This window comes from Onychostruthus taczanowskii, unplaced genomic scaffold, assembly GCF_017590055.1.
Source record: "Onychostruthus taczanowskii isolate IOZ18803 unplaced genomic scaffold, ASM1759005v1 scaffold6, whole genome shotgun sequence".
Taxonomy (NCBI): domain Eukaryota; kingdom Metazoa; phylum Chordata; class Aves; order Passeriformes; family Passeridae; genus Onychostruthus; species Onychostruthus taczanowskii.
The window spans coordinates 4,624,378-4,649,768 of record NW_024503679.1 but is presented as its reverse complement, the minus strand read 5'-3'; the positions used below and the strand labels follow the sequence as shown (position 1 = coordinate 4,649,768).

At 40.8% G+C, this 25,391-nt stretch overlaps 1 protein-coding gene across 7 annotated transcripts in view; it reads left to right on the top strand.

Moving 5' to 3' along the window:
* The first annotated feature begins 8,800 nt into the window (after positions 1-8,800).
* RNF111 (ring finger protein 111) overlaps positions 8,801-25,391 on the top strand; it is a 44,960-nt gene continuing 28,369 nt past the window's right edge. For 6 of the 7 annotated variants that reach the window (XM_041418658.1, XM_041418656.1, XM_041418660.1 and 3 more), the window contains exons 1-3: positions 8,920-9,055; positions 9,417-9,481; positions 19,254-20,149. In XM_041418658.1, the coding sequence (XP_041274592.1) occupies positions 19,273-20,149 (877 nt within the window). In that variant the 5' untranslated portion in view covers positions 8,920-9,055; positions 9,417-9,481; positions 19,254-19,272. Of the gene's footprint in view, positions 9,056-9,416; positions 9,482-19,253; positions 20,150-25,391 lie in introns of all 7 variants that reach the window. The other variant, XM_041418661.1, reaches the window with a different exon arrangement.

Sequence of the window (25,391 nt, the reverse complement as noted above, 5' to 3'; positions counted from 1 at the left end):
CAAATGAGGCAGAATTTAAGTACCTATAAATTGAAGTCACAACAGTCCTCTTATTCTGTCTCTTCATTCAAAAATTGCATATAGATAAAAAATGAAAAAATGTTTGTTTTATTTAACAAATCTTTGTTAAACAACCTTTTATGCAAATTAAGTTCTGAATCCTGAAACCATTCTCTTTTTTCTTTTCAAACTGTACTTGGAAGTGCATTTCAAAATTACCTGAAGTAATACTTACATTAATAATCAATGGACAGAGGGTAAAAATCTATGTATTTAAAAGTAGACATGCACAGAAGTCTTAAAGCACACTTTGGACTGGTAATTGCATGCATGTCTTAATTCTGTTATGCTGCTGTTGCAGTTGATACCAAGATTTTTACAAAAAGAACAATCTTAAATAAGACTGTATATTTTTGATTACGCTGTCTTTTGTGACAACATTTGTATTAGCATCAAATATAATAGGATTGACTTTGAGGTTAATAGAAGAACCCTAGCTTTACTTTAGACTACAGAAACATTTTTGTGAGTGTATGGAAAAAGACCTCTTTTATTTTGACATAACCTTGAATTCAGCACTGTAGCAAAATTTTAATCAGGGCTGTCAGGTTTGCTGTGGTAAACTGTTGTGGAAATACACCCAAAACTCACTGTGTGGGTTCCATATTAGTGAAGGCAAGTTTAGTGTGTCTCATTTCTGGAAAGAAGATGAGAGGGATAACAAATACAGCACCTGCACTGGTTTTTAGGGGTTTCTTGACATACTTAAACCTCAGTGCTTGTTGGTGGAGGTCATGTAGATGTTAAAGCTTTACACTTAACGCGTCCCCTCCCCAAATAAAAAGCAACCAAGAGAGCCAAAAGTGACCTTACCTGGATTCTCAGTCATCCTCCTGCCTCGAGGCACAATAAACTATTATGAAAACAACCTCGAAGGATGTTTGCATAACCTGTTCTTAAAGCCTTAAACACAGATTCCACTCATTCCTCAGGCAGTCTAGTCTAGTCCTTAACTCTCCTTTTTTGAATGTCTGGATTAAATACCTTTTGCTGCAGATTAGCTGATTTATTCCAAGTGAATATGGACAATGTTCTCTTTCTTTTTGCAGCACCCTTTTACACAAATTGAGACTGTTACCATATTTTTGTTCAATCTTTCTCTTTTGGGTTGTTTTTTATTAAAAGCACCAGTTATTGATTTTCTTTTAATCAGTTCTGAAACACAAGGCTTTTTGTTGTTGTACCCCTCTAGCTCCCACCCAATCTTTTCACAGCTTCCCAAAGTTACCTTGGTGGCAGCTCTTCTGATGATGGATCTCAGCAGAGTGGATTGCCTTCTCCAGCCTCATGAACTTGCTGTGTTCTGCTTGTGATCCACTCTGCCTACTGGTTTCTTTTCTGCAAGTTCATTGCAACAATTACTCTTCTCTGTGCAGTTGAGTTCTTGCTGAGTGCAGAACTTTGTTCTCGTGTTTGTGGAATCATCATCCCCCTGCTGCAATGATTTCAAACTCTGCTCTTGCTTCTCCTCTTTGCAGCATCCCCCAGCCAGGGGCCAGCTCCAAGTGTGGTGTTTAAGCCTTTTGCAAAGAGATTACAATATAGAAGTGTACAAGGAATTTTGTTTGATGGAAATTTAGTATTTATCCATTTTGATATTATTTGATATAAACTGTTAATAGTCATCCTCAAAGTATAACCAGTTTTGCATCAAATTGCTGGATTTTCTGTCCAGATCAAATCTCCCTATCTTTCTTATGAAAATGTCAATGAAATAGAAGAGCCTTGCTGAAGTGAAGATCTTCAATTTATTTATGTTTGTAGAACCAACATAAAAAACTAGGTTGGTTTGATAGACTGTTTTGAGCAAATCCTATTGGTTGTCATTTATCATTTGTTATTTTTCAGATATATACAAATGTTTTTTAATTCATCTGGGAATTTTATTCAAGACTGGATTCTAATTTCCTGTTTGATTGTTATGTTGGGGTTTTTTCCTAAAGAAAAACACTCAGTCTTTTACTCGTCTCTTGAAACATCTGCTAGTTTTCAAAATAAATGTTGTTTTCTACCATTAGGTTCTGAAATTTGTGGAAAGGTTTGATTAGGAAACAGTAATAAGACTTCCAAAGAGGAGAAATGTTTGGCCCATAGATTATTATTTAAACAAGTACAGACCTGTGCTACTGTAAATAGGTTTTTGTCTACTTTGTATGTGAGACAGCTGGAAGCTGTGAATATCCTTAGATTTGTCACATTTTCCCCTGGGCTTTATTCCTTGGTGGGGTTTTCTGTGTAGATGATCCCAGTTCCAGCTTCTCTGCCCAGTCCATTCCCAGCCTGACACTGAAGCACAATGCAGGAGCAAACCCCAGCTCATTTCTTTAATGGCTTCATGCAGTTGGTACCTGAATTTTTAAATTAATTAAAACTGCAATTTTAGTGTGATGGACTCTGTGAAAATAAAGGGGTATTCAGTGTTTTTAAACATAGAGAAGTGGTTCTTGCCTCTTTTTTGTAAGGAAGCCTGGTTAGAGCATTCAGCTAGAATCAACAGGCTGTCCCAGTTTCCTTCTCTTCACACAGCCAGCCATTTGTCCATATCCCCTTCTAAGAAAAAGAGATGTTGGTTCAGGAAAAAGGGAGGGGTTTGGGGTGCTGGAAGGTCACCTCCAAATACATCTCACTTGAAACATACTTCTCTTTTATTGCAAAGATCTCTGTACTTCTCTGCTTAACATATTGCTTCTTTAAAAACTGACTTTTGCAGTCTGTGTTTTTACTCTTAACTTTAGTTAACAACAGCTCTAACAAACTTTTCTTTGTTTGCTTCCGAAATCCAAGTTTCCAGTACAGATTTTTGGATCTACTTTGGGGGGGGAGCTGACTACATGAAAGCTAGTTATTACAGGAATATATGATGCAGTGACTCAGTTCCTTTTTCAGTCTAACCCTTTTTAAAAGAGTGAGGCTAGGCTGATACTGGACTAACTGAAAGAGCAGGAAAAATCCTTTTTGCTTTGAAAGCCACTGAGTCTTGTCCCAGTTCTCGTGTTACATTGACTGGTTGCTATAATTTTAAACTGCACTATTTCTCTGGACTGCAGACAGAGCAAGAGTAACTATTTGGGACATTTCAGTGAATGCCTGACAATAGATACACTTTGAGATAAAAATCACTGATAATTTAATATGTATCACTGCTATAAAAAATAGCTTTTTCCACTCTGAATGTATAGTTTTCTTTTTGATGTATTATTGATGTGCTGCATGATGAGCAGTCAGACGAGGTGGTAAAAATGAAATTCTGATCTCTCAATTGCTCTCATTATAATTCTTCTAGAGAACAGCAAGGAAAAGAACACAAATCCAATTGTAAATCAAACACAAATACCTTATATTTTACCACTGAAACCATACATACATGCTAGGAAATGGCTATTGAATTTCTTACTGCAAAGTCAGATCATTAAATGCAGGATGCTTTTGTTTGTTTTAAACCTAATTGCTCTAAAAATAGCCACTGATGCATCATTAAAAGACAGAAATATATTTGGCCCCATTATTGAACAAGCACTGAAAGAATAAATAGGAATATCTCGTGATCTTTCTGCTAAGAGCTTGGTGACATACTTGTTTTTGAATAAGAAAAAGAACTATTAAAAATACTATCAACAAACTAGCTATTTCCAAGTAATTACATACACCACACCTTCTTAATTATATGGCAACTTAAATACTTAAGCTATCAGGTAATCTCAGAAAGATGCTGTGGGACCTTAGTGAGGATTTTCATAATTTCTGAAGTCATGTGTTGTGAAAGTGCTGTTTCTAACCTTACAGAGCCTTATCAGGCTGTACAACATGAAATCAAATGAGTGAATGGTGGGTCATTTCAATATTAACATTATACTGTAATGCAGGGTATTTTGTTTTCCCATGTATCTTAAAAATGTAATTACCTGAGTGCTGCATGTTATTTTCCAGAGCTTTTGAAAATGCTTTGATCAATTGCATTCAAAAAATTCAATCAGAAAATATATAGCACAGACAACCATCAAGTTTTATTTTTGATTCTGCAAATGATCATTCTTTTCTTGTTTCCTAGTAGCAGTTTTTCATAATATTCTTTCAGGATTTTTAATCTTTTCCCTATTTCTCCAATTTTCACTGTTAAGATCATCATCTGGGCTGACTGGAGCTGTGACTGTTTATCATCCAAGTATCAATCCCACAGTTTTTGTGATCTAACACAGAAATGTTTCAGTATTATCTGGTTTTCTGTATCATCCTCACATACTACAAGGGGCGTTACATTTCATTAATACTACTAGTAATTGTAAGTTGACTTAACTCATGCAAATATTTAAATATATGCTTGAGTATGGTCCGTGTTAAGTCTACAGAAGCACATCTGATGTAAATGTCAAGGATGGCCCGATGGGTACCCTGCCTGTAAGTGACACACCCCCCAGCAGTGTGTGTGTGACAGACCCACACGCCTGGCTGTAAGTGCCACTCCCCCCAGCAGTGTGCATGTGACAGACCCACACTCCGGGCTGTAAGTGCCACTCCCCCCAGCAGTGTGCATGTGACAGACCCACACTCCGGGCTGTAAGTGCCACTCCCCCCAGCAGTGTGCATGTGACAGACCCACACTCCGGGCTGTAAGTGCCACTCCCCCCAGCAGTGTGCATGTGACAGACCCACACTCCGGGCTGTAAGTGCCACTCCCCCCAGCAGTGTGCATGTGACAGACCCACACTCCGGGCTGTAAGTGCCACTCCCCCCAGCAGTGTGCATGTGACAGACCCACACTCCGGGCTGTAAGTGCCACTCCCCCCAGCAGTGTGCATGTGACAGACCCACACTCCGGGCTGTAAGTGCCACTCCCCCCAGCAGTGTGCATGTGACAGACCCACACTCCGGGCTGTAAGTGCCACTCCCCCCAGCAGTGTGCATGTGACAGACCCACACTCCGGGCTGTAAGTGCCACTCCCCCCAGCAGTGTGCATGTGACAGACCCACACTCCGGGCTGTAAGTGCCACTCCCCCCAGCAGTGTGCATGTGACAGACCCACACTCCTGGCTGTAAGTGCCACTCCCCCCAGCAGTGACACATCCACCCTCCTGCCTACAGGCAGTTTTAGAGGCAGGCACCTTCCGTCCTGTCCCGGCCACTGTCAGGCCCAGCCAGCAGGGCCCAGAGCAGGGCCAGCCCTCTGTGAGTGTGCAGCTCAGCCCTTGGCCCCGTGCCCGTGGGGTTGTTCCAGAAGCTGCTGCTCACCCCTGGAAAGAGCTGTGCCTTGCTTTCATTGTGGGCCAGCAAACTGCTCCAGCAGCCCTGCACTGAGCTGTGTCCAAGACAAAAGCCCTGCACAGGGCTGTGTCCAAAAAAAAACCTGCTGCAGGTACCTCAGGATAAGGGGGTTACTTTTTTTTTGTCTTTTTGCCAAAAATGTAAAGTGCAATCTGCTGCTGGCTGGCATGTTTTGATCTTGGATAAGATCATTTCTTCTCCATGTCTAGTTCTGCCAGGCCCTGGGGTGTGCATATAAATAGTTTTGTTCAGCTGTAGTTAGAAGTTGAAGAGTTCAGTATGAACTGATGATACCATAACCTGAAAGCCATTCTGAAATTTGCATTAGTGATTTAGAATTATTCCATTTAATCTTTTGGTTTTTGTGAGAAGAAGTGTGAGAAGGAGAATGTTTTGGTTTGTTCCAAGGAAATAACAATCTAATTTCAAGACAACTGTCTGTCTCTGCAAGATACTAAGATAAAGGCAGAAAAAACTTACATGAAAGGGCATAGATAAAAGGTTGGTTTTTAAAAATAGTGAATAATTCTGGGCACTGAAGTATTTTCTACATCACCTTTCTTTAAAAATTACGTAATAACCAGTCAATAATGGACAAACTAATTTTTATCAAGAGTTTGTTTAAGGGTGACTGGCCCACAAGTTACTAGATTCTCGTCAGCTGGTGGTCCATATTGAAATAGGTGTTAGGAAATCTTAGCCAATAAAGATCCTCGAAATTCTGCCTTTGTGGTACAGAAAGGGCTAGAGAATTATACAGAGTTAGAACATTGACAGATCATTTGGCCGCTCTGACTTCTCACTGGGAGAAAATCAAGACTGACTGCATTTGCTTTTTAATTTGTAAACTAAAAACTTTGGCCACTTGTTTTTGAAATGATCTTTTGTATGTCTTTCAGTTGGTGAGCAGAGAGTGACTCTACATTTTCTCTACCAAGAACTACCTTTCTGTCACCTTTGACACAAGAGTTCAAACCAATTATTACATAAATAGGTAAATACCTAACTAGTTGGTGTGGTTTTCTATTGGTATTTGTCTCTGATCAGCTTATTCACAGTGCTCCTCTGTCTCATTTCTTAATGCAATCCAGCCAGATTTTATTAGCTTCCTCTCATATTATCTATACTGTGTTTTCTTAAGTGTCCCACTAAGATCAGAGTTCATCTTCCTTGGGTACATATTAAAAAAAAGCTGCATAAAGTAGTTGCAAGACTACATCAGGAATAATTTTTGCAATAGCACTGAAACTTCTCTCTCTAAAAATTATTTAGACTAAATTATTATACAGACATATTTGCTTTTTCATGTCTACAAAGTGTTGTTGACTGAAGGTCATTTACTTAATTACATTGCTAATTGAAGTCCTCATCCCACTGCCTTTTACCTGACAAATACCCAAAACATTTGCTCATTAACATTCAAGTGCACATTCTTTGTATTTGATGTTTTTTCACTTTGCTTCTATTAGTCCTCAGCATCATTCACTTCTTCCCATATATTGTCTTGATTGTTTTTTCCCCAGCTGATTTTTAATAAAGTATTCCAACTTTAGATCTAGTGCTTAATGGAAAATATTAAAATTGCTTATGCAGTCAAGCCACTGGTGACTGGATACGATATGACCTTCCTCCCACTGTCTGTTGCTGTCTCCATGTTCTCCCCAATTTCATTGGTTATTTCATCTGTGGCTCAGTGTCTTTGTTTACTGAAATTGGCTGGATGTGACACGACTTAAAAAAAAAGAAAACTACCCACCACCACAAGAAATATGTAGAGAAAGGTAGACAGTTAATGCTGGAAAACCTGTGTTATTGTCTTTATTGCAAACTGAAATGAATTGTTGTTTTGCTTGTGGAACCACATGAAATAACCTGTGATCCTTTTTTCCACCTTCATTCTATGCGGGTCTCACTTCTTCCAGTGTTCTCATTTCACACATAAAGCTGAAAAAGTCTTTATTTTCTTATCATTTATGTGCTGTAGCACTTTTTGCATTTTGTACACTTTTGGACGTATATTGAAGTAGAGTCTAATTTAATGTTGTTTTATCCACTTTTGCTTTAAGGAAATTCTGTCTCATTTATGTGCTATAGCACTTTTTGCATTTTGTACACTTTTGGACGTATATTGAAGTAGAGTCTAATTTCCACGTTGTTTTATCCACTTTTGCTTTAAGCAAATTCTGTTCAGAAACTCATGCAATTAATAGTGTCAACACACATTTTTCCCCAGTGACCCTTCCTTTTGTAATGATGCATGCAGGTTGTTTAGCTCCTCCAAAACAGGTAGGAACTGCTGTGTACTGATGACTCTCTGGTGCAGGGTATTCTGAGTAAGATCTTTAACTATTTGTAGACCAGATTGTACCTTTCTGCTCCAAAGCCTTGGGTTTATGTAGCTGTTGGTCACAGACAGTAGAGGACCCTTGCCTATGCAGTGTTTCAGTCCGGAGCTGGAATGTGTACCCTGACATTGATGAAAGGTCGTCTCTGGCAGAGATATCCCGGCCTCTGGCAGCTGCAAAGTCAGCAAACACTGGGGCTTGCTGCTGTGTGAGAGCCTTCCCAAAGCCGTGCTGTGCGTGTGACACACTGTGTGGGACAGGCTCCTCACCATTTGTATGCACATCAGTAATGCAGAGGGGGAAGGCTCACCTCATCCCGAGTCACTGACTGCACTGTGCAGTAAAGGCAAATAAATTCCTATTTCTAAAGAGCTGGGATGGAGAGTTGGGACCTGTTGGCATTTCTTCACAGCTGCACCTGTCACTGGCTGCAGGACAGGCAGCTGTGAGATACTGCGGTGTCAAGGGCAGCCACAGCCCTGGGCAGAAGACGAATGGCTTTTAGACAAGTCCTAGAAGGGACATCACAGAAAGGGTCAGGTTGGAGGGAACCACCTCCTCTGGCCCGACCATCCTGCTCAAGCCGCGTGATCCCAGAGGCCGCGGCACAGGACACCAGCTGTAGGATATCTGGGCAGCCTGATCCAGCGCTCGCTCTGCACAGTGAAGCTCTTTCCCAGGTCGGGTGGAACTTCCTGTGCATGTTTCTGCCCATTGCCGTGTGCCCCATTCCTCGACACCGCCGAGCAGAGCCCGGTCCATGCTCTGACACCACCGCTTTAATATTTACACACAACCGCCTAAATGCAGCAGCAGCAGCGAAGGCAGCCAGGGCCGTGCCGGTGAGCCCATCCCGCGCAGCCCGGTGCCCGCAGGAGCCCGCCCTGACCCCGGCCCGTCCCCTCAGGAGCCCATCGCGAGGGTTCGGTGCCCTCAGGAGCCCGCCCTGACCCCGGCCCGTCCCCTCAGGAGCCCATCGCGAGGGTTCGGTGCCCTCAGGAGCCCGCCCTGACCCCGGCCCGTCCCCTGCGCAGCCCGCGCTGTGGCGGCGCCGCCGCCCGGTAGGGGGCGCGGTGGGAGGCGGGGCACGCGCCGGCGCGGCTGCGCTTTGCGGGCGGCTGTAAAGCAGCGCCGAGTGTCGCGCTGCGCTGGGCAGGGAGCGGCGGGGGCTGCGCCACAACAGAGCGGGGCCCGCCCGGCGCAGCGGCCGCACCGGGACCGGAGCGGGGGCAGCGGCTGCACCGGCACGGCCAGGACGCTGCGGCCTCTCGAGCCGCACCGGGCAGCGCCGCGGCGTCGCTGCGGCGCCCACCGGGGCCGCTTCCACCCCTCGGCCCTGCGCAGGGCGCCGGCGGCACCCGCCCCTTCCCCCGCGGCCTCGCTGTCTCAGGTACGGGGGGCGGCGGGGACCCCGCGGGCGGGGCCGGGCCGGGCGGGGGCTCCCCCGCTTCCCCGCCCTGCGCCTGACGGCAGCGCCGGCCGGCGGGGCTGTGCGGCGGGTGGGAACTTCACGCAGAATGTGTTTGTCCTTTTTTATTCAGCGCCTCGTTGACGCACAAAGCGGTGTCTTCGCTGCGGGCAGCCGCAGCACTCTCTGGGGTTTTGGCACAAATTTGTCACAAATTTTCCCCTTAGGGAAATGAGTTTCTATTTCTGTGCGTAATAGGGTTTGTTATGACGTCATTTGTTTTGTTTGCGAAGTTAGTGTTCTCTTAACCCGTGTTAAAAAAAAAAAAAATCACCGTTTTCAGGTGGTTTTTGCCTGATGAACGAGGAAGTAACGTTCATTCAGAAATGTAGGCCAGGATCTTCAGAGGTACGTGGGCTTGTCGCTGTTGCAGTGGGCAGGTGCTAAGGGTTTGTACTTTTTAAAGTGTCTGTGTTTCTGTGATTAGGGCTGAGCATGCATTCGTGGGATTTTCATGTTGTTTGAATCAGCTCTTCCATGGCTTGAAATGATTTTATTAAATCATAAGCAAGGCCTGGTTGCTTTAGCTGATTAAATGAGACCCTTAATTCCTGATACCCAAGTACTTCTCCAGAAGAGGACATAATGCAGGAGGTAAGAGTTTGCTGAAATTAGAATAATTTGATTCTAATAAAGTTATTTCAGAAACAAAGGTTTGAACAAAAAGAAAAGAATTGACTGCTCGTTGTGTAGACCTGGGTTTGTCATAGTATCTGTATTATAAACTATTAAAGGAAAGCTAGGTTTTCAGGTGTAGTATAAGGTCTTACCTTGTCTTTGTTGTAACTTGTAGAAAATTCCAAAGGCATATTAATGCTGGATACTTAGTAGAAAGCTTTTCCAGGAAAACTAATATTAAAATAGTTACTGTGCTTTGCCAGTCTTAAAACCAGAAATTGCATCTTCTTGTTGTTCACATATCCATAGTTCTTGCTGTCAGAACAATTTAAGTAATTTAAGTGTTTTTGCACTTTTTGTGGATAAAGGGACTGTCTTGGGGCAGGGAGGGAACAGAAGCAAACCCTGTTAGACAGGATGATCCTTGCTGAGGTGCAAGGATTGATAGGGCAAGAAGTGATCTTGGTGTATTTGATAGAGTGAACATCTGGGCACCTGTCTTGTGCACTCATCCACGGTATAGAATCACCTATGGAATTCATAAGGTGGGAAAGGCTGTAGGAACATTTTATGGTTCACTTAGTTAAATAATAGTGTACAAGGCACTAAGCTTCCTGTTTTAAAACTCTTGAAGTCTAGCATTTTTAAAAATCTGGTGGTTTGTATTGATGGCTGGAGCCCTGGCAGCTACAGATGAGATTGTGTCTGGTATTGGGAGCTTGAGGGTGAACAACAGCTCGCAGCACTCATGAATATTTTGCATGTCCTTTCAAAATATGGAGGAGAGCATTCTGACCTTTCAGAAATATGTCTTTTATGAAGCAATAGCTTTTGTAAAAGTGTATTAAGAGTGTATCTTAGCAGGACTGTGACGCCAGTTTATATTTGAATTAGTAACTTTGTTGACCTACATAACCAGATCAGTTACAGCAGTTGATTTTCACTGGAGGTGGCTGTGTTGCAGTAGCATTTAGCTGACAGCAGTTCCTGCCTTCTTTTTCCAAGGTGTACAATCTTTCATTTTGATTGTTTCTATTTCCTCTGATGGTGAGGACCTTCTTTTGAGAAGATAGAAGTGATAGTTTCCTCCTCCGTGGCTGATGTATTATAGAGGCTTGCATGTAAAGCAGTTGAATAAATAGGGAAAAATTGAGGGGGCAGTGATGGGGAACAGGATGATTTAATTCACAGGTAAATCATGGGGATAGTACAGAGAGATGGATTTGCCATAGGCAGATGTTGTGTAAAGGGTTCCTCATGGCTTTCCTGATGTGCAATCTCCTTTAAGTGAGTTGTCAGCAAAAGTTTGGGCTGGTGAAAGAAACGTTTTCCTTTCTTCCTTTCCTTCTGCCCCATTAGGGTTCTCTTCTAGGCCTGAGCTGAGCCCACAAAAAAACCCACCAATCTGTACTTAACCTTGAAGGAAATTCACTAGTTAAAAGACTTGAGTTGTGTATACATTTTGTGTTTCTTGCAGGAGTGCTGTAAATTTTGGGAGCAGCTACATTGACAAAACTTAGGAGACCACAACTTTGAGTAATTACCTTTTGTTACATTGTACATGTATCCCATACAATGTTACTCAATATGCATGTTTATAAATCTCTTTTCAACCTTACTGACATGCAAACAACCAAAACACTACAGATCTGGTGGTAAAACAGGATTATTTTGTTGTTTTATGTAGTCTATGCTATTTGGAAAAGGAATTGCCCTAAATTAAAATCATGTCTTCCTTACTAAGTGTTTACCAAGTGAAATCTGAGAGGGCTGGTTCATGGCTTTACTACAAGAGGCCAGTAAGGGCTATTTGCTTCTGTCATTTTTTTTTTTCCCAGTACAGTTTAGTCCTAATATTTGACTGCTGTTAGGTAAAATGTTTACTTTTGTCTCTGCTGGGTGCAGAGTGGAGAAGTCTGCTGCAGTGTCCTTTCCCCTGAAACTGGCAGAGCAGCTCAGTTGAGCATCTGTAAAATCCTCTACTACTTACAGGTTTCCTGAAGAACAGCATAAAACTGTCCTAATGGTTCATTTCACAAGTCCCACTTGAAAGGTTCTTACTAGCAGCTGTGGCAAAGATCATGTTTAACTTTGCTCCTCAAAGCTTTATTGAGAAGTGTTTGCAAATTGACACTACATCAAGAAGAATTACACATACCTCAAAGGTCGAAAATGCCACGGGGACTAAGAAACAATTTTTAAAATAATTTTTAATGGCTGTGTATCTCAGAACTTTCCTAGCTGTCTTGGGAAGCAAAATTTCTAGTTAAGATCTTAAGTTCCAGTAAAAAATTGCATTTTCTCATCATTTTATAAAGCTACAACTTTTTATTCTGAAGTTCAATGCTGTTATGTTTGTCTTGGAGTTCACTGAAGCTAAAACATTCCTGATTGCCAAATCATAATGCTTCTATCTTAAACCCATGATTTACATAGTGTTAATGTAGCTAACTGATTTAAGCCTAGGACATGGCAAAGAAATGTCTAGACTGGAAAATGTGCTTGTGAGCACTGTTTTTGTCAAATACACCTGCTTGCATCCATCGTGAAAAGCCAGGCAGATTCCTTGTCCAGCTGAGTGTGTGCATGGTGATGCTTGATTCAGGCTGGCATTTCTTTGGGTGCCTTTGTGGCCTTGGACTGACTCAGTGTATTGCAGCACAGCTCACCTGTGCTGGGGGGGCTCAGTGTGTGCAGCACAGCTCACCTGTGCTGGGGGGGCTCAGTGTGTGCAGCACAGCTCACCTGTGCTGGGGGGCTCGGTGTGTGCAGCACAGCTCACCTGTGCTGGGGGGGCTCTGCAGCATTGCTCTCAGCTCACCATCTAACAGGAGGTGCTTCCAGCTGCGCATGCTCTGTGCATTTTGTCTGTTGCAGCTGGAGCCAGGCCATAGATCAGTCCTGAAGAGCTCTTCTGTTTGTAGCTGTGGTGGGCTGGGCTCTGTTGGAAGAGGTGAGACAGACACTTCAGTGGTCTCTCCCTAGGAGTACAGTGCTTTTCAGTCTCAGAGGTGAATGGCAGCATGGCACAACAGAGGCATTCTGTAGCTGTCCTATAGGTGGCCTGGCATTTCTGTTACAAGATAATTGCATAATGAGCCTGAATTGACTTAGGCATCAGGAAGCAAACCTTGAAGGTCCCAAAATAATTTTTTTGGGTGATAAAATTAAGAAGCCTTTGCTGGTCCAGAGGTTGGATACTGTTCATTACAGTACTTGATGGTACAGTTACTGGGGTCTGACTTTGAGATGGCTTTGTGAAGGTTAGTAAGGCTAGTACTGTACTTGGAATAACATTGTTTCACTTCAAGAGTAGACTTTCCAAGGCAGTGATGGTTCCTAGAATTGCCTGCAAGAAGTGGATAAGCCTCCCTGCATTGCTGTGGCTCATGTATCTGTAGCAGCTCTGCAAAGCACAGGCAAAGCCTTCTGTCTGGGCTGGATGTAGTGGGCTGGCTTTGGGAGCCTGTAAGCAAGAACTTGTTTCCAGAACATGCAGTTAGTAGCTCATACTGTGTATGTTGTTCTGAATTACTGTACCTTTCTGTAGGGCAGAATGTGAGTATTCTGCTCAGAGAAGTCTCAAGTAATTTTGTCATTTAAAAATGGAGTCATCACCATGTCTGCATTAAAGCACAGAAAGGAAATTGAGAATGGTTTGCAATAGTATTTCATATTGTCCTGTGAATAAAGATACATAGTATCAATGCAAACACTATGGAATTTCAGATTACTTTCTGATTATTGCTGTTTTATAAAATGCATGGATCTTTAACTTATCTGTTGCTTTGTTTTCTGTCAAATATTAGAAGACCAATACGTAGGATGCTAAAATTTAGTAGTTAAAACAAGCCTTAAAAGACCACTGTTTTTCTAATGAAGTGATAAAAAGTGAAGAACAACCAAAAGTAAGAAGAGTGCAATAAAATTTTGGGATCTGATTGCACTTGTTTTCCTGATAGTAGAAGTGAATATTAGATGTTTTTCTTCTTGTCACTTACTCTACATTGGACAGGCATACGTTATGTCCCTGCTTGATAGAAATGAAATGAATAAGACAGAACTGCATCTTTTAGGAGAACGAGTGGTGTTTTTTTGTAATCTGCTCAGTGAGTTCCTTATTTTGTTGGAGCAGCAGGGCATGATAGCACTGAAGTTCAATCTCCATGGGATTGAGTTGGGGGCCCAAGTTCTGAAGGGGCTCCTAAGCCTTCTGTCAGCCTCCAGTGTGTCAGGGCCATGCAGGAATCAGTCTTGCTTGGCTCCCTGCACTTAAGGCTGGAAAGTAACAGTGCTGAAGGCCTTGTATGAATTTTATAACCTTTTTCATTTTCCTATTTCATGATATATATATATAGTGGAAAAGCCTTGCTGAAAGAATAAGAATACATCTTTTTTAATGAGAGGAAAGAAATGTTTTCTCATGAATTTAACAGTACGAGTATTAGCTTGTCAGAGTAAAAATAATGTTGAAAGTAAAATCTGATACAAGCTGCATATCAGGGAAGGGAATTAATTTTGAAAGTTAGTTGGGATTTCAGTGACCATATGCAAAAAAAACAAGTTAGAACTAAATAAAGGCACAGCAAATGTAAGGAGATTTTTTTTGCTAGGTGGTGAAGGGAGGACTGTATTTCAGAATGTGGCTGAAAATACAGTTTCAGGGTAATGATCTATTAGGTTGCATGTATTCATCAACGAAGTTTATACCAAAAAACTGACTCATATGTTGTGTAGTTAAGCATTTTACTGTTTTATAGTGCTGTGATGCTACATACTTCTTGATTGCTTATAAAGAAATTAATTATTAATGACAAAATCCTTTGCTCCATCTTATAACTCAGATGTGTTTTGCTTTTATATGTGATCATAAAATTGCTGTAAAGATTTCTTTAACCTTGTTTTTTGACTTAACTATTTCCAGGGACTTCCCAGTCTGCATGAATTTCCTTGCATGGCTGTATGTCTTGGAATGATTAATATGAATGGTTTTAAGTGGTGAAAAGAATGGATAAAAGTCATGTGCACTTCATAATTCTAAATAGTCATACACCTGAGAGGGGAATTTAGAATAACTATAGTTTTCAGGTAGCTGTCTTAACAGCTCTTCATTGAGTCATAATGACTTAAAAGAAGATAGTAAATCAAAACTTTGAGGGGAAACCTGGGGGACTAAGTCAATAGGCATGTTTTGATTAGGAAGGAGGAACACTAATGCTGATTGACCTTACTTACTTCATCTTGCTGCTTTTTGGCAGAGCTTCTGAGGACTACTTTTAATTAGAAGTAGATATTGTAGGAACTTCTAAATGTTTTAGCAGCAGATGATCTCATTCTAATGACTTAATTATTTGCATATGATTTCTGTAGTCCCTCTTAAATTTCATCTTCTGTGCAGAAGAAAAATGGGCATTTATGTCCAACCACTGAAGATACTTAAAATGAACTGAACTCTAGTCCAGCTTTTGTCTTTTTTTGGTCACATTTTTTGTTTGAACTTCATAATAGCATTTCTGAATAGTGAATGAATGGATTATTTGTCACTGTTGATTGCTGTCATTCACTTCAGAACCACTCCTGTTTAAGATGTTGTGTGAGTTTGTAGTTGAAGGCAGCTGCTCTCCTGTGAGTAAGCAGTCCTTCAGCCGTTCTACCGATTAGCAAAATGGAGAGCTCTTGATTACATGGTTGAATTTCCATGGTTTAAGAGTAAAAATATACAAAATGTTTGAATCTGTGTTAGCTGGCTAGTGTTTGTAGGCTGCCTGTTGGAATAAAACAAATCCAGTAAATAATGTTTCAGATGCACTAGTTTTCACTGTGATCATTTCAGGTTTTCATCATCTTACAGTAGTTTGAGGTTTCTCAAAGTATAAATGTCATTGCACTAATTTTTTGTTGTAACTTAGATAGCTGTATCTATCTGTATTTCTTAATCTGTACAGCTTAAATAGCTATATCTATTATTTCTTAATCTGTATAGCTTAAATAGCTATATCTATCTGTATTTCAGCACAGTGGCTTCTGCACTAAAGTAAACAGAGCTTATGCAGAGATAATCACATTCAGCATGCAGAATTTTCATACTGATGGGGATTCCTCCACTTCAGTTGCACTCCAATGAGTAGAACAGAATCCTTTGTAGATGACCCCTTCGTTGTGCTCACATAATGAGAAAATATTCAGATTTTAATTTCTTATAAAAAATTGAGGCGTCAATTCACTTTGATTCTGAAGTTACCACATTAAAAGGAGAGGAAACTATTATGTATAGGCTGGACATGTAGTATATGCTAGCAAGTTATGACTGTGTTCAAAGACAATAAGCTTTCTGAATAAAAAAATCTTTTTCCCCAAAAATTCAAATAGTTTGTGGATTTTCTAAAAAAACTTGTGATGAAATACAGGGTTATTGTGGGAGGGTCTGGGTTGCTTTTGGACTGGGGTGAGGACTGACTAGACTGTTACATTTCTGTAAAACAGTGGTGCATAAATAGCAGAGCTAAAAGGTGACCTTGGGAGGATCAGAAAAAGGATGTACTGCTTGTTCTGTGTGCTTGTGGAAGGTCTGAATGCTGGATTCCTGTCCTTACTAGGAACTGGATAAAATGGAAGTCTTGGTCCTTATCTTTCCAAAGAAAGATGGTGTATGTATGTGAGGGTATGGATGAGCACCATGAGGACTGAGGAAGAGCTGGAGCTGAGAAGGGTAGACAGCAGAACTCCACAGCTTTGGCAGTCTTTGTTTTCTAGGTAGACTTTTTGTGCTCCTAATTTTTTCCAATTTTTTCTACTTATTTGTTTTTCAGCTCTAAAGAAAAAGGTAGCCTTATATAGTAAATTCCACTAAAACTTACTGCTATAAAAGTAGTGCTTTGATGAAGTAAGAGCCCCTTGTCTGTAGTGGCAAGAGGAGGTTTATTCCAACTTGCATGAATATAGCTTTTGACTTGCATGTGAGCCATGCCTATCTGCTGTAATTACTATAGAGAACAGCAACACTTTCATGTCAGAAGATATATGCCTCATATTTAACATTAGTTATAAATGTTTGTAGGATTTCCAGTGAGAACATTCAAATGGGGCTTTCCAGCTGGGGTTCTAGGATCCAAAAGGTTCTTGATGTCCAGAAAGATCCTGTCAACTTACAGCTTCTGTAGGTGTTAGTTGTGCAGTATAGATGCCTTTTGCAAAGTTTTTATCCCAGATAACATCACATGGGGTGTAGTAGTTGCTTATGGCTATGGAGAGAGCACAGCCTGCCTGGGATGATGCATCAGTGCATACCCATTGCACACTGAAATAAGTAACTCTTTAGGGTATGTTAGGAATAGCTAGCTCACAGCTGCTCCTGAAAGCATCAGTTTGTGAAACAGTCTAAAAAATTGTTACTTAAATCTGTTTTGTAGTCTCAGTCTTGTATTGATACGTTCCATGAGGAAATAAGTGAGTGTTAAATATTAGCACTGCATGTAAGGATGCATTAGCATTTTGAAGAGTTTGGAGATTCAGGCAGAGAATTACAGACCTGAGTAGGCAGGGCTGCTTAACCTGCCACAGATCTTACAGTCATCATAGACTGGTGTGGGTTGGAAGGAGCCTTAAAAGTCATCTACTGCCAAGGTTCCTGCCATGGACAAGGACACCTTCCACAAGACCACATTGCTTAAAGCCCAGCTTTTCCATGAGCTCTTCCAGGAGGCATGCACAACTTCTCTGGGCAACCTGTTCCAGTGTCTCACAGGAATTTCTTCCTCATCTCTAATCTAAACCTGCCCTCTTTTGGTTTGAAGCCATTCCCCCTTTTCTTGTCATTGCATGCCTTTGTCAGAAGTCCCTCTTGAGCTCTCTTGGAGCCTTTTTAGGTACTGGAAGGTGCTGTAATGTCTCCTTGGAGCCTTTTCTTCTCCAGACTGAACAGCCCCAGTTCTCCCAGTCTGTCTTCATAGGAGAGATGCTCCACCCCTGGGAGCATCTTCATGGCCCTCCTGTGGTCTTGCTCCAGCAGCTCCATGTCCTTATGCTGGGAGCTGCAGAGCTGGACATGTTAGTCCAGGTGGAACAGAGGAACAATCCCCTCCCTTGACCTGCTGTCCACACTTTTTTTGAGCCAGCCCAGGATATGATTGACATTCCATGCTGCAAACAGAGTGTCAGATCATGTAATACTTCTCATCCAGTAACACACTCTGAAATTCTTCCCAGAGCTGCTCTCACTCTCTCTGCCCAGCCTGTATTTGTGCTTGGGATTGCCCCAGCCCAGGTGTTGGACCTTGCGCTTAGCTTTGTTGAACTTTGTGAGGTTCATGCAGACCAGCCTGTCAGGGTGCTCTGGGTGGCTGTTGCTGCTGTTTCTAGAATAGCTCAGGTGTTTTTTGTGGCTTCATGCATATTCCCAGCTGTGCTGCTTAGGCAGCCTTATTCCACTTTGGGCATTGTTGTACATGTTTTCTTCAGCAGCCTTTTGGTGGTTCAGCACAACTTGCTGCAAGCTGTCAAGTATCTACTATAGCCTACACAGCTGAGGCATAAAACCCCCTGATATTAGTTACAGTAAAGAGTTCCAGTAGTTACCACAGTGGGAACCAAATTGTTTCATCATTCCCTTTTGGGAATTTAAACCAAAGGCAGAGATGGCAGATGAAGCAGATTGAACATAGATCCCTTACTAAGGTTACTGTTGTCTGTGTCTTCCAGTACAAAAGTATTTCTTTGGGGCTAATGTTATACATTGGCAGCTTTATATTTTTGCAGGGAGGGGAAACTGCCCAATAGCACCTGCTAAGGGAACATATGCTATGATGTGCTCAGTTTGTCATAGGGTAAGAGTCAAAAGTACATGGACTGAAAATAGCTTTTTACACTGTACTGCTAATGTGTGGTGTTTTTTAAAAGAGACTCAAGGTAATAAATGGATTTTTATTACTTTACCCCAAAATCTGTCGTGTTTCGTTCCTTTTCATGTCAGAAAAGAACAATGAAGTCTAAGTAACTGATTTTCATAGCTCAACTGACACATACAACCCCGTGTATTGTGTTGAAGTGTTTACTGTCCATGTGTTCTGCTGCAGGGGAAGGAAGATACAGGCCTTATTTAATAAGCATACATTTTAGTTGGTGGCTATGGGAGCTACTTAGCCAAAACTCAGGTAATTTCTATAAGCAGTAGCCTGTAACTGCCACGCTTAAATATCAGTAAAGCAAACATCATCGGTTTTGCAGGTGGCATAGACCAGTATTTGCTCTGTGAAAGTGATGATGTTTTCACTGACCATAAGAACTTCCCTTCAATGCAAATTATGAGAGTTCTGTCTTAATGAAAAATTACATTGTCAAAGGAGTATTTTTATTATTTTGAAACAGTTGTATTTTAGTTACTGTTGTTCTGCCATTCCCACTGGGGGGTTAGCTCTAGCAGTAAATGGGTTTTCTCTTATTTTAGCTTTGCTTTTGAAAAAATCTAATGCTTCTTTTCTTGATGCTTATCTTTTTTGTTTTCTAGGCCTTTCTTAAATCTTTCCATGTCTAAATGGACTCCTGAATGTAATATAGTTTATACTCTAAAAGCGGATATGAAGAGTGAAGTTCCTTCTGAGGCACCAAAGAGACAGGAGAGTCTGAAGGGGATCCTCTTGAACCCTGAGCCTATTGGGGCAGCCAAAAGCTTCACTGCAGAAGTTGAGATGATTGCCAGTAAAGTAGGGAATGAGTTCTCTCACTTGTGTGGTGATTCTCAAAAGCAAAAGGACATGAATGGCAACCATACAGACCAAGAAAAAGGTATTGTGGTGCGAAAAAAACGCAAGAGCCAGCAGGCTGGTCCTTCATACACTCAAAACTGTCCTGATAAAGAAAATAAAGGAATCTTAGGATTGAGACAGCATCTAGAAACACAGAGTGAAGACAATGATTCTTCTTTTAGTGACTGTATCTCATCACCTTCATCTAGCTTGCATTTTGGAGACTCTGACACAGTAACATCTGATGAAGAAAAAGATGCTCCTGTGAGACACCCTCAGGCAGTGTTGAATGCTCCAAGTAGAACTCACAGTGCAAGGTCACAAAAGTGGCCTCGGACTGAGGCAGACTCTGTACCTGGGTTACTGATGAAAAGGCCCTGTTTTCACAACAGTTCTTTAAGAAGACTTCCATATAGGAAGAGAGCTGTGAAAACAAGTTCATCACAGCGGACACAGAACCAAAAAGAACGAATTTTAATGCAGAGGAAAAAGCGGGAAGTGTTAGCTCGAAGAAAATATGCTTTACTCCCCAGTTCTAGCAGCTCCAGTGAGAATGATCTCAGTACTGAATCTTCTTCCAGTTCATCTACTGAAGGGGAGGAGGACTTGTTTGTGTCACCTGGTGAAAACCACCAGAATAGCACAGCTGTTCCTTCAGGTAAAACTAAATTCCTGAGGCATTTTGTATTAGTTACCTTTCATCATGTATAATAGGCTTTTGTTTAAGTTCTTTGGAGCAGTTTTTGAGGTCAATACTACAGATAGAATTACTGCAAGTAGTGTGAACATTGCAACATAAATTCTTGATGGGAGAAGTGCATTCAGATCTTAGAGTAGAATTATAGCAAATCTAAAATCTTGAATGTAAAAGTTAATGGCTTCTAAAGCACATAGTGGAAGGTTACTCAGTCTGATTAGTCACATGCTGCTGAGTTGATCCATTTTTATTGTTTTAGCTGTTGAATTGTGTTAAATTTAGCTTTGAACTGATTGTGGTAATAATTCTATTTTCAGAATGTAGAAATATATGCTAATATTTAACTGCTCTTGAAAATTTAGAAAAATAGGAAGAAAAAAGAACTGAAACATGAGTCAATTGACATTTAACTGCTCTTGAAAATTTAGAAAAATAGGAAGAAAAAAGTCCATTGTTATAAGAACTGAAACATGAGTCAATTGAAGGTAGCTTTAGTACTGAGATAATGAGAGAAAAATATTGTATTTATACTAAATGTTTTACCCAGATAAACTCAATGCAAGGCGGTTGATTTACACAGTTATTTTTTCTAGTATGTCTTATCACAGTATCTGCATCCTTGAGTGCTTGGAGGAAGACTTTAGGGAGTGTTTTTGTTTGGTTTGTTTTGTTTTGGGTGTTTTTCCTGGTTTGTTTGTTTGTTGTGGTTTTTTTGTTAATTGGCAGGGTTTTTTTGGGCTTCCTCTTGTGTTAAATTTGCCAAGTGAAAGTAGTTGTGCATTCTGTTTTAGTTCAGCTTTTCAGAGAGCATGGGGAAGTAGATAGAGCACAGCATGGTGTTAATCTGTGCAACCATGTGTTTTATCTAGTGACAGATACGTTTTAATAAGTGAAACCATATCTCAGGCTGTGCTGATCATTCCTCTAAGAAAATGTGGCTGAAAATACAAGGACAGGTTAAAAAAAAAAGTGTGAATGTTCATATTAGGGCAGGATGGGATTTCTGCTTCAACATTGGCTGAAAATACAAGGACAGGTTAAAAAAAAAAAGTGTGAATGTTCATGTTAGGGCAGGATGGGATTTATGCTTCAACAGAACCAGAGTACTAAAGTCTAGATTATTGCTTGTTACTCGTTGCAGTAGGAAATAATGTCTGTGATGTTTAAATACAAGAAGTAAAATCTGTAATGCTAAAGTTTTACTTCTGCAGTGCTAGGGCTGAGCATATATTACTCTAAAGCAAGAATTACTGCACAGCCTTCGTTATCTTAATGCATATTTGTGGGAATAGAAATTAATCAGGCCTAAAAAAGTTATATTTGACATGCATGTGTAACCATATTGAAGAATATGATTTGTAAATAATAATGGGGATATGCATACATTTATATGAAAATCCAGTTTGAGAAACTATTGTGTGAACATACTGGTTTCCAAGTTAGTGGTTTCTTACCATTTTCAGAGGGTGGATTTCTATGTAACTAAAATGATGTAGGATCAATAACAACTCTCCTTCCACACATATGTGGAAAAGTCCAATGGATTAATTTTTATACTACCTGAAAAGCACTTCTAATTAATGAAAGGATTTACTTTCATGTCATGAATGAAAAAAGCTATTTGTTCTGCACCAGTAATTTTAGATTAGAATACTGACATGAGTTGTAACTGAAAGAAGTCTGCTTTAAAGCTTGTGTCCTGCTGTTCATTCCTGTACTCCAGGACCAACACTTGCAGGGAGCTGAAAAGCAATTCTGGCTTAGTGTGTGTGAATACTGTGGGGGTTTTTCCAGTGGAAATATATATTGATGGAAAGGTTTTTGAGCATTTTGTTTACATTGCAGATATAATGGGAAGTTGAGCAGACATCCTCTGTGAAAGTGTCCTATTTTTAGTAAGATAAAAATGTGATTAGCATTTTTTGGTAGCTTTGTGCTGTTATATAAGGCATTTCTGGTTATTGAGTTAATTAGGACAGAAATGGGGCCAGCTGGAAAACAGCTATGCAACTACTCTGTGTAGTGAGCAAGCATGATGGGCTTTCTGTATGAGGAAAGGCTTGTATTCATAGTAATGCTACACGAGCTTGTTAATGTCAGGGAAAATTTCTTTACTCTACATTGGCACATATCTGCTGAATTTACAGTGTGCTGAAGGACAAATAACTTCTGCTAAGAATATGAGGCCTGGGACATATATAGAGGACAGACTTGGGAAAGGAGGAGAATAATAATTGGAAAAGAAAATGCAGTTTAAAAAAGATGTGGTAATAACTGATTTTTTTTTAAAAAGCAGACTTCAAAGTGATGTGATTAGTCTTGTAGCCTACTGAATAGCAATTCTTGTTAAGGATATTGCAGAAAATATTTCTTTGCTTTGAATGTTGATGTTTAACTAAAGATACAGGACATTTAAAGAACTAGTAAGTTAAATTAGTTTAGACTGTTCTGAAAATTATTTCTTTCTGATTGTTGCAAGACGTTAAAGTAACGGACCTTTTTAACCAAAGAAGTATTTAGTGAGTTCTTATAATTAATAAAACGAACTTGGCTAATTTTGGAAAAATCATATCAGTGGAGATGTGGGGGTGGGGGGGGTGGGATTGTTTGTTTAACAAAACCTTTACCAAGAAAACAAATAGCATTTGATGGGGTTTGTCCTCCTGTTCTATTAGGGCTTAAGCTACTCCTCTGGTGAAACCTTGTGAGCCTTGTGCTTTTGGAATGTGAGAGTGTGAACAGTACATCCTGACACCTGGGCCTGGATGATGATGTTGTACCAACTGTGTGCCATAGAAGGCATTGTTCTCGTTGTGTCTGGCATGGGCAGCTGCAGCTCATTCAGGGGAGACAGGGGGCCAACATAAAACCAGCTGTGTGTTCAGTGATCCTTACAGCTGAAGGTGCAGGTGCTTAGGGTATATATTCTAATTGCAGTGCTGACCAGTTGGTTTCAATTGCAGTACTGGCCTTGCAGTTAAAATAACAGAGGGCAGCAGTGTTTTTGCTGGGAGACATGAATTTTGATTCTGTGTTTTGTTTAGATAGTGCAGAAGCTTTTCTCTAACCCTATGTACACACCATCAGAAATAATCCTCCTCCACTTTAGCCTATGAAAGGTGGCAAAATTCAGCTTTTGCTGTTATTGGATCTCCTGTTTTGTAATGTAAACCTGGGATCTAAAGGATTGTAGCTGTCCTTTGGAGCAGTCTGTGGAGGGAAATCTAGCAAAAGCTTAAATTGGATCAAGTTTTTAACCTTACATACTCTGATTTGGCAATAAAGCAGAACTCTGGAAAATGGCAAAGCGTTGTTAGAAAAAACAAGCTGTGTAGAGTTTTGCATTGTCATAAATTGTTCAGATTGTTCACCTAATAACTTCCCATTCCTTCAGGGTCTGACATGTTATTTTATATTTTTGAACAACTAATGCTAGACAGGTTTTTCTCTTCTTAGAATGAAATGCTGATGAGAAGCTGCTCCAAATTTTGTTCAAAGCTCTTAGAATAATAAGACAGTGTTTATTCACTACTGTCATCTTGATTCTTTAACATTTGTTGTCTGTCTCCCAAAAAAACATTGAATATAGACATTCAATGTTTTACAAGCCAGAGGCTGGTGAAAACGTTAAGCATATACTGCTTCATGCTCTGATTATTTTAACAGGTTTAAGATAAACAGGTATTAAGTGGAAGTGAGCTGCCTGTTGTTAAAGTTGATTATTTTTCAGTTACTTAATCCCTCCTACAAACATGCATGCAGTCGTTCTCTCACACCAGCTGATGCAGCTGATAATTCCAACCTTTTATCTCAGTAGCATTAGTGGATAAGGAGTGTATAAGTATCCTGTTTACCATACTGCTTACCTGAGAAGAACTGAGAAGTGGTGAGGAAAGGAGCACCTGGCTTTGTGAGCAGTGGACATTAATCAGTGTTGCTATATCCATCTGCTGTGAATTGGGGCTTTAAATAGCTACAGTAATAGAAGTTAGTGTGGCATTCACTTCAGCCCTGCTGCAGCTTTGTGTGCTGAAAAGGTGCTATTTGTAGAATTGGCTTGTTGTGGCATGGCCCATAGCACTGGTTTTAGTGCAAGGTTAAGAACAGTTGGTACAGGTTTCAATTAGTACAGCTCATAGTTGGACAAAATCCCCTAAACTGTGGTTGACTGTCTTTTCCACCAGGGTGCAGACTCCTAAGCAATTTGTGTGCTTTGGAAAATTTTTCCCATCATGCACAGCTATTGGAAAGTATATTCCAAGTAAATCTCAGGTTCAAAAAAAACTTGTCGTCACACAACCCTAAGGGAACAGGCAGGTTCTTGCCAGAATGTTGACAGCACTAAATCTTAGTTACAATTAAGTATTTCTTTTCTTAGCAGGATTTTATGAGTAGAATGGCACTGGATTTCTACAAGCAAAACCAGTGTAATACATTGTAATCTCTAAGTAGCATAATACAAAATTTGTACTACCACAAAGTTAAAATTTCTAATCACCTGGACCCTCTGCAGATCAGGTCAAATCTTAGCATGTGGTTTGCTTTATCAACCTAACAATCATAATCTAGACTCAAAAACCATATAAAAGAACTTAAGTCACTCACTCAGTCCTCAGAGGAGCAGATGACAGAGGTGTCCCTTGCCACCAGTGACAGCAGGAGGGGGTCGCATTTCTAGTCCAAGTTCCCACTTGGAGCTTGTAGCTGCTGATTTTCTGGCCGGTGCTCTGGGTGCTGTCAGCTCCCCTGCGCTGTGGCACACTCATCAACAGCACCTGTTTGGCCTCCTGCTGGAGCTTCAAGGCCACCAGGGCAAGGGAGTGATCATCCTGGCGCCCAGGAATCTTCAGACATCTAGGGAGGGAAAGGACAAATCTGTTTGGGCTGCCTGCTTGGTTCACAGGACCTTCAGAGCCTGAGAACGAGAGCAAAGCCACAAATATGTGACCAGCCCAGTCACAGAGGATGGCTCCTCATACAGTGGTGTTGTGCTGACAGGCTCAGAGCAGGGTGGCCAGACATACTTAGTTCCAAGACATTGAAGAGGTTAAGGAGACAGTACTCTCTAATACTAGCAGGATATTATTTTATTCATTTCATGCTGAATTACTATCCAAGTCATTATCCTTCATTCACGAGCATAAGTGGCTGTTGGGGCACATAGTCCCACATTCAAAAAGGGATTCAACACACTTATTGACAG